Source organism: Crocodylus siamensis, chromosome 5 (genome assembly GCF_052110815.1).
Source record: "Crocodylus siamensis isolate JL-2025a chromosome 5, ASM5211081v1, whole genome shotgun sequence".
In the NCBI taxonomy this organism is placed as follows: Eukaryota; Metazoa; Chordata; order Crocodylia; family Crocodylidae; genus Crocodylus; species Crocodylus siamensis.
The window spans coordinates 79,812,015-79,821,970 of NC_143399.1; the positions used below are offsets into that span (position 1 = coordinate 79,812,015).

The 9,956-nt window shown below is 40.2% G+C and overlaps 1 protein-coding gene across 4 annotated transcripts in view; it reads left to right on the forward strand.

Annotated features, from left to right (window-relative positions):
• The window catches only part of STX17 (syntaxin 17), a 74,592-nt gene extending 64,636 nt beyond the window's left edge, over window positions 1-9,956 (forward strand). For all 4 annotated transcript variants that reach the window (XM_090049456.1, XM_090049455.1, XM_090049458.1 and 1 more), the window contains 4 exons: window positions 513-631; window positions 718-768; window positions 5,901-5,987; window positions 6,725-9,956. In XM_090049456.1, the coding sequence (XP_089905582.1) occupies window positions 513-631; window positions 718-768; window positions 5,901-5,987; window positions 6,725-6,964 (497 nt within the window). In that variant the 3' untranslated portion in view covers window positions 6,965-9,956. The remainder of the gene's footprint in view (window positions 1-512; window positions 632-717; window positions 769-5,900; window positions 5,988-6,724) is intronic.

Sequence of the window (9,956 nt, forward strand, 5' to 3'; positions counted from 1 at the left end):
AATATGCTCAGGGGCACCAGAGTTAGGTTAAGGGAGGATTTTTTCCTCCTAGGCTGGCAAGGACTGTGCTTTTTTTGTTTTGCTTTGGGATTTTTGTTTGTTTTCTTAGATATCCTTCCTTTGTAGTGCAAGACATGTTTCTCTTCCTAGTATATATTCATAGAATACATTTCTTGTCATTATTGTGGCAATGTATTGTTAGCACCCTTGGCCCCCCTGCTCTTTACCTATGGCATGTTGTAGGATTCAGGTTTTTTTCTGTTTTGTTTAATGGTGTGCTTTGTGGCTTTGTTGTGTAAGAGCATAGATAGTCTTGTGGACTTTTTAGACAACTATATAACTGCAAATACATGGGACTGGACCCAATGGCCCAAGTTGTTTCTTTCAGTACTCCAGTTGCCTGGCTGGAATTAATTCAAACGTCAGCAACATTTGAGATGAAAAACTGCCAATTTTATTCAGCCTATTCTTTAAGTCATGCATTCATAGAAATTATTGTGGTTTTCCCTTAGAACCTTTTCATAACGTAGAAGCTGTGGGCAATTCGCAGAGTTTTATCCAGATGCATTCTCCACTCCCTGAAATTCCTCAGGATGAAAATGCTGCTGAATCATGGGAAACTTTAGAAGAGGTATGTTGGAATTCATGTATTGCCATTTTATTTTCTCTTTCTTTTAGTAAGTTCATACTAAATAGCATTTTCTTTTATATTTGTAGGACTTGATTGAACTCAACCAGCTAGTAACTGACTTTTCTCTGCTAGTCCATGTAAGTGTTTAAATCTTATATTTATAAAATTATAAGGGAAAGGGGGTTTCACAGGACTGATAAAGGCTATAGGGGAGATTTGTATTACCACTGTAAAGGCAGATTAAGTGGGTACCATTTGATGGTACTTCAGTGGCCTAACATGAAATAAGGTGCTACAGTCCAGTTTTTAGGGTTTAGAAGTTGGTATCTATCATGCGTGCCATTGCCATTTTGCCTTTTTTAGCATCTTCAGGAAAGCGGGAATGAATAGAGTCAAAACAGTCCCATTCCTCTTCCCTTGTATCCCCCCCTCCCTCCAAAGCCATCGGGGATAAAGCACTCAGGTAAGGCTAAGAGGGAAGACTGGAGTATTGCCATCAGTAGAAGTGACCCAAATTGAAGTATTAGAGGAGATTGTCTAGGAAATTGATTAACTTAAACAATGGCATATCATCAGGCCTGGATGGTATTCACCAAGAATCCTGGAGGAGCAGAATCCTTGAAATGCAGATCTACCAACTTCAGTGTGTAACCTGTTACTAAATACAGCCTCTGTACTGAGTAAGTGTAAATATACTTGCTGAATAGGTATAAATACCTTCCTTTAAATGGAGGAAGGTAAACAGTGGGGTCCCAAGAGCTTGTCCTGGGGCTTGTGCCATTTACCATTTTTATCAATGCTTGGGAAAGGAAGGTGATAGGGAGGTGGCCAAGTTTGCAATTACACACAGTTATTCAGGATGATTAAAAAAGGTTGATTGTGAAGAATTGTTTGATGGACGATTAAAAAAAAAGTTGATTGTGAAGAATTGTTGACATGTCTTGTAAAATTGAATAAACAGGCAACAACATGAAAGATAGGGCACTTTTACAAGTGCTCCAGGGTTGGGAGGGAATGGGGAGAGTGCTTTAATTAGAGCAGCTCTGAGAGCCACTCTAATTAAAGCACTACAGAGTCTTGTATATCACCATCCCCACACAGGGGCACTTGAACCAAAGCTCATTCAACAAGCTTTTGTTAAAGCACATCCACTGACATTTTGAAGAGCAGGCACACTGATGTACAAGACGTGGGAGGCTGCTGGAGCACAGTAATTATCACGCTCCAGCAGAATTGATTAATTGAGTCTGCTCTGACGTGGTGTAGCCTCTGCGCTTGTGTAAAGGCACCCATAAAGTTTAATTTTGATAAGGGCAAAGTGATACATGCAGGAAAAAATAATGGCAGACAAGGTTTTTTGGGTGAATCTGATATCTTTTATTAGACCAACTCAAATCGTTGGAAAACAATTATTAAGCAAGCTTTCGGGTTCAAAAACCCTTTGTCAGGTTAAGGAAGTTTCTACAGTTGGTGTGTGCTCTTCCTGGATGGACTGAAGAGTAAAGAAGCCAGAGGCTGGTCTGGTCTGGTATGTGTACAAGACTGGTAGTCAGTGAAAATGTAGATCTACAATGGAAGTACTAGTTTTAATGAGCATTAAAGTGCATTAATGCACATGTAGATGTGCCCACAGTGAAATTATTACAGACCAGATTTAAAACTAATGAAAGGAACTTTTTTTCTCACAGTATATAATTGCAGATGACAATAATTCAACCAGGTTCAAAAGAGGCTTAGACAAATTTATGCAAGATAAATCCATAAGTGGGTATTAAACATGATAGTAAAGCTGCAACCCCGTTAAAGCCAAAAGCCTTTGAATCTTCTCTAAACTATTAACAATGCCAGTAGAGAATTTGCTTTGCTTTACTTTTTTGTCTTAGCACTGACTGCTTAAGAATTATGTTGTGTTACAACATTACTATGCTGAAAGCCCTCATGAGGTTTTTAGGATAATGGTTTACATTAAATTCTCTAGGTATCGGTTTTACGTTTGAGTCTTACTCTTGTTTTTCAAGCATTATGTTGCAGCAATTAAGAATATTCAATTGCACTAGCCTAAAGGGTACTTGATTGCCTCATTGCAAGATAGTCTGTGCTGCTTAGTGAACAATAGTGGTTATTAACGGTCTTCTTTCTGTGTATCAGCAGCAGCTTCATGCTGCATGTCCTGACTAGTAGCCCTGTTGGTACTCTGTTGAGACAATTTTCTGCATACCTGAATTCTTAGTTCAGAGCAGTTACTGTTGGCTGCTCCTTGGTCCTTGATTTACTCAGCACAGAAGTCACTGAATAGCACGACTTCTGTCCAGACTTGTTTCTCAGATTCTCTAGGTTACATACTAACCATCAGAAATATTGGAACATGAGGTGCAACAGGTTCCTTGGCAAGGTCCCTGCCATTTTAAACATTATTTCTAGTTGTGGTAAGAAGGATGAGGGACTCCAGCCAAACCGTCTTGCAGATGGTTTTTGTCTTGCCAGGACCACAGGGAAGGAACTCCATTCCTCTGCAACATTTTTGAAAGGAGGAAAACTGTGCAAACATTATGCATGTGCTCTGTTCTGTCTGTTCTTTATCCCATCTGCATCACAATACATTGCACCAATTTTACTACATATACTGGTTTTGGAAGTGATGGAGGAGGAACCAGGGAACTAGAGACTGGTCAGCTTCACCTCAGTCCCCAGAAAAATCATGGAGCAGGTTCTCAAGGAATCCATTTCTAAGCACTTGGAGGACAAGGTGATCAGGAACAGTCAGCATGCATTCACTAAGGGCAAGTCATGCCTGACCAACCTGATTGCTTTCTATGATGAAATAACTGGCTCTGTGGATGCGGGGAAAGCAGTGAATATGATATACCTTGACTTTAGCAAGGCTTTTGATATGGTCTCCCTCAGCATTCTTGCAAGCAAGCTGAAGAAGTATGGGTTGGATGAATGGATTGTAAGGTGGATAGAAAGCAGGCTGGATCATTGGATTCAGTGGGTAGTGATCAATGGCTCAATGTGTAGCTTGCAGCTGTTGTCTAGTGGGGTTGATCCTGGGGCTGGTTATGTTCAGTATCTTCATTAACCATGTAGAGGATGGGATGGATTGCACCCCAAGCAAGTTTGCAGATGACACCAAGCTGGAGGGAATAGTAAATACGCTGGAGGGTAGGGCTAGGATTCAGCATGACCTAGACAAATTGGAGGACTGGGCCAAAAAGAAATCTTATGAGGCTCTATAAGGAGAAGTACCAAGTCCTGCACTTAAGACAGAAGAATCCCATGCACTGCCACAGGCTTGGGACAAACTGGGTAAGCAGCAACTCTGCAGAAAAGGACCTGGAGTTACAGTGAACTATAAGCTGATTATGAGTCAACAGTGTGTCCTTCTTGCCAAGAAGGCTAACAGCATACAGGGCTGTATTAGTAGGATCATTGCCAACAGGTCAAGGGAAGTAATTTTCCCCTCTATTCTGCACTGGTGAGGCCACATCTGGAGTACTGTATCCAGTTTTGCCCCGCACCACTCCCACTGTAGAAAGGGAGTTGAAGAGTCTAGTGGAGGGCAACAAAAATGGTGAGGGAGCTGAGGCACATGACTTCTGAGGAGAGGCTGAGGGAACTGGGCTTATTTAGTCTGTAGAAGAGAAGACTGAGAAGGGTTTTGCTAGTACCTTCAACTACCTGAAGGTTGGTTATAAGGAGGATGGAGCTAGCAGTTCCCAATCTGTGGTATGGGTACCACCAGTGGTACGCAGACAACCTGTCAGTGGTACGTGTTAACAAATTTATTACAATTACTATATATGACAAAAATTTCCTGGTGGTACTTAAGGTTGTATCATTTTAAATTAGTGGTGTGCAGTCTGTCAGAGTTTGGGAACTGCTGACTGTTCTCAGTGGTGACAGATGGCAGAACAAGGAGCAATGGTCTCAAGTTGCAACAAGGGAGGTTTAGGTTGGATATTAGGAAAACAAATTATAACTAGTAGTGTGGCACTGGAACAGATTACCTAGAGAGGTGGTAGAGTCTCCATTCTTGGCGGTTTTTAAGACCTAGCTCAACAAAAAGCCCTGGCTGGAATGATCTAGCTGGGGATGGTCCTGCTGCAAGGATGGGGTTGGACTAGATGCCCTCTTGAGGTCCTTTCCAACCCTGATTTTCTGATTCAAGCCTACACCTCATAGGTGGTTTATAGGTTATTCTGGGTTGGGGCCCTTTCCACCCATCTTGTTGCAGCTGTTCCTTTATGCAGAAAATAATTCAAGATTCTTTGAGTCTGAAAGGCCACACACAAAAAGGAAGCCTGATTCTGTAGCCTAGTGGTGGAGTGTTTTTATTTGGCAATGAGGACCCATTTTTTTTGGTCCTTGTTCTTAGGAAAGTTATGTGCAGCAATGGGTAAAATAGAGCATCTGTAGTGTCTAGTACTAGGCAGGTGAGAAAGGCATGTGTTTGTCAGACACATTTATTACACCAAGTTTGACAAAACTGGGTTTAGTGATTTTTGACTTAGAAAATGTTTTAAATTTAAGAACTGTGCAAAATGAGCATAATCTTAAACAGTGCACTGGCCAGCCCATTATTGTGACAGAATAATGCTAAGGGTCCTCCAGGGGTTTAAAAAGGACAGGAAGGTATCCCATCTCCAAGCTGAGGGATTTTGCTCACCTAAAGTTTAAGGGGGTTTCAAGCAGGAATTAGAATTTTGGAAAAGTGGAAGTGCAAAGATTAGGGTCATATTAAAAAAATTTCCAACACTGTCAGATGGTTACATGTTTATGGTTAAGTTAATATATTACAACCTCATAGATTAAAGATGGCAGTTTGGATTTCAGCAAAACTTTTTGTCTAATATAACTTCTGTTGATCTTGTACCTTCACCCTGTAGAAAAAGGAATTGTTTTGAAAATGAAACTCAGCATGAAACATAAATGCTTGTTTGAATTTTTCCCTAAAATGCAAGTTCATTTATTCACAGAACAATAGATCAAATGAGAGTACACTTCAGTATGCTTTCTTGAACGGTAACAATATGCTGTATAATTTCTTCCCATTTCATGACCTGATAGTTAAATTCCTTTTTTAAGTAACTTTGTAGTTTCAGCATGGCTTATCAGAAGCTATTAATGAACTACCATTAAGGCTGCATGGGTACAGTACGTAGCAGATGAAAGCTGCTGCAGGGCCCTGATTACAGGCATTAAAATGGTGTGTATTGGCTTACTGCTGCTTCTCAGCAGGTAACCTCACTCATAATTCCTTTGCATCTAGTCTCAGCAGGAGAAGATTGACAGAATTGAAGACCATGTCAACAATGCTGCTGTGAATGTTGAAGAGGGAACCAAAAACTTGGGGAAGGTAGGGATCTGCTCCTGCTGGTGAATCAATGGTACTCTGCCTCCCAGCAATCTTCTGTATTAACCCAATTGATCTGCCGTCTTTAATGCTGAGGGAACCAGCAATTAAGGAAATAAGGAAGAAATGACATAGGTAGTAAAAAAAAAAAAAAATCAATTTTGCTTGTAATGTTCTGTCACATCCAGTCTGCCAGAAAAGAATTTCTCTGCCTAAAGTCTCATTATAAGGTGTTCTTGCTGCTGCTTCCAATGGAATACCTGCAAAAACAGGCAGAGTGTTAAATGATTGGCTCATAAGACTCAAATGCGCGTGAAATGAAACTATGATGGTGACACACAATTATGTGATGCTGAACTACCTTTATGTTGCTAAGAGTTACTGATAGCCAACATATGCAATCTTCAGGCATGTTTATGAAAAAGCTTCTGGGCACTTTCCAATTACTACATTTATTTTAATGGTACAGCCCAGCCAGTGGATTCTAGACTGTAAATAAATTCAGCCACTTTGTAAAATAATTTGGTGTTCTGTTGCATAATTGGAACTGTTCAAGTTTGAAGCAGACATGGCATATTCTCTCTCACCTGTAGAATAGTGTATTTAAAATAAAATGTAATTTGCAAGATTTATTTATGTGCTAAAATCTGGATATATTGCCAAAACTAATGAGGGGAAAATGCACATCACCACAGGCATGTATTCTGAATAGATTGTTTTTGTTGTGTTTTTTTTAACAGGCTGCAAAGTACAAGCTGGCAGCTCTGCCTGTGGCAGGTGCACTCATTGGAGGAGTGGTAGGGGGTCCTATTGGTCTCCTTGCAGGCTTCAAAGTAGCAGGAATTGCAGCTGCACTTGGTGGTGGGATTCTGGGCTTCACAGGTGGAAAATTGATACAAAGAAGAAAACAGAAAGTGATTGAGCAGCTCTCTTCCAGCTGTCCAGACCTTCCTAGTCAGAGCAACAAAAAATCTAACTGAAGTGAGGCTGGGAACAGAAGTAATATCCCCAACAATAATGACAACTTGCAGTCTTTGCTTTAAATATAAATCTGAGTCACATGAATTTGGACAACCATATTGCTGTTTTGGGGGAGTGACACAGAGTTGCTAGAACTTAAGTATCTGAGAGACTGCCACTGAGACAAGGCAGCGCTGTAGTTTTGAAAGCTGTAAGGACTGCATTTTCATCATAGGCATATGGTGCATTACGGCTGCAGCTGTAATGATGAATGCCAGGTGTTGTGTGCCAAATTCCCCTCTTATTTTATCTGATGACAGGAGTAGATTTAGTTGAGAGTTTAGAATAAATTTAGGAAAGCCTTGGAGCATTCTCACCAGAGCAGAGTGAGACACCCTAATGTTTGGAGTGTTTTTTCTAAGCGATTTTTTTTAAAAAAATGAGTGCACTAGCTTCCAGCCAGCTTCTAAACTTCACAATTTTGGCTCCAGCAAAATATCAGTTTGGCTGTATCCGCAAACCACCAGGTATTCTGGGATAAGTGACACTGTTCAACAGAAGCACAAGTCAGCACAACTTTTTACAGGTTAAGGTTGAAACATATTGTTACAGCTGTGGAGACAGCTTCAGTGTCCTCTGCCTGTACTGTCAAGATGGGCTACCTTTCTAAAGCACTACACAATCTTTATTTTCTTTTTTTCAAAAGCTTATTTTTCCTGCCCTTTTCTTAATCCTTCTTTAAATCATCTACTGCTTCTTATGAATAAACAGTTTCACTTTCCTTCCCTTCCCAAGAAGCCAATAAAAAAATTGTATAGGAGTGGTTGTGCTAGGGGTGTAGCATGCCATTATAGTCTAATCCCAGTTGGTCTTCAAAGCAGCTGTCTGGGATTCAAATTAAATTCCAAGATTTGGAACACTGATGTCCTTCTTATTTAAGTATTGCCTGGCTCATTGTTGGATGCTGATGTCCCTTCTTCCTTTGCACCTTTTTAACATTCTGCCAGCAACAAAACAGCAGTGGAAGAAGTTAAAAACCAGCCATTCATGACATTTGATATTGCTGGAAGAGCAGCAATTCCTCAGTAGCTCCTTATATCTGTTCCACTGATTTAGCAAAAGCGTGATGATAATTGGCATCAGTTTCTTTGCCAGGTGAGGTGGTTATAGATTACAAAGGCCTGTCATATGGGTAGTCCTGGTGACTGTGCTGTCATTAGCTGATCTGATCAGAAAAAACATTTTGAAAAATGGCCAAGTCTGTTGCAGCACCCAGGTCATGAACAGCTAGGTATGAGTCAGTCCTGTATACTCTTCCTCAGCTGGCTGTCTCTAGCCATACAGCATAATTATGCTAGTGCTTTCACTCTGTTTTTTGCTTACATCAGCAGATCCAAACTCTGCTTCGCTGGGCAGCTTGGGCCAAGATGTGTCTAGTTCTTAGAATTCAGTCAGCAGAGTTTTCTCTTCGAGGAGTTGGGGCTTGCTGTACCACCTTCAGTCTCAGGGGTGTATATGGGTGTAGTTAGCTCTGGCTTGTGCCACTGTCTTCTTGGTGATACCTATTGAGGGATATCTTCCTGGGGGTATCTACTGTGCCTCATTTATCCTGCTTGTTGTATTGTCAGCTAGAGTCCACTTATGTCTCTGCCTTTTCCATTTTTAAATATAGTATTTTTAATGAGTTTTCAATTTCACACAGCCCTGGTTCTTCCACACGGTGTAGCTGTGCCCCATCACTCTGCATGAGTTCCAGCACTGCTGCTGCTACTACTTTCTGGGAAAACATAGGGTGCAAAGTTGGTTCTGGAAGATCTCAAATGGTTGGATCTTCTTGAGACCTCTTACAAATAAATATCTAAAAGGTTTTCCTAAATATTGTGTAGTTACACGTTGATGTTCAGTCCTTCATATCTTTAGGGGAGAACGATCACTATATCACTTCACTTAACAATTACTGGAGCTCCATTTTAATAACCAACAATTTATCAATCTCTGGAAATATTGTCTTCTAATAACGGACTCTGGTTTTGGTGCCTAAATGCATTCTAAGAAACCATTAGCTTCAAGACAAGTTTTCTGTAGTTCTCTCTCATTTGTTTTACTTAAGAGTACAAACCAGCTGGAATTGTGTAGATGATATCGTCTACTTTAAATACGACTTAGGCTCAGGGAAGCAATATGAATGAAAATGGTGTTCATAAGTAATCATTAAAATGTAAGACTAACAAAACTCCATGTATTAAGCCAAAGTGCCTTTCTCTGTAGAATTACATGGGGTTGAGAGAACCTCCTGAGTTACCTGGCTTATTTGCACGTGCCATGCAAGAAACATGTTTTTTAAATTGCATCTATTATGACTATACACATTTATAATGAACTCATAACAACCTATAGTAGAGAAGTTTATTTCTTGTGTGATGGCCTTAGGCATCCCACTTAATCTGCCTAAATTTAGAGCGTTCTGAATCAGAAAAACCACTGCTCTCTCTAGGAGTTGGAGTAGACATTGAACATGTCAGCTTCCCTTTACTCTACTAACTTATATGTATTTGAATGACAGCAACCAAGAGAAACTTGCCCACACTTATGCAAGTTGGGAATACAGCTATGACAATCCCTATGATAGAACTGAGGACCTTCTTTTTTTTTCCACTAGAATACTGAGTGTAAAGTTGCATACAAAATCAGTTTAATAGATGCTCCCTTAAGAGACATTTAAAGCCACTTTGCTTCTCTCTCACATGGCTGAAAAACCAAAATCCAGTAAAAAAAAAAACTCTACAGTTTCATTGGCATCTGGTATGCATGCAGAAACTTTGTATTCCATTAAAGCCAACACCACTGCTGGAATTGTACGATTCAATTTCAAGTCTGAGGGTTTCCTTTTGAATATATAGAAAAATGTGGGCCCCTATCATGGCCAAACCATTGCTATGGACATTATTCAAGTGTCAGAAGTACAAGGTAGACATTTTGTCAGATTAAATAAAGATTTTTTTTGCCTTTTTA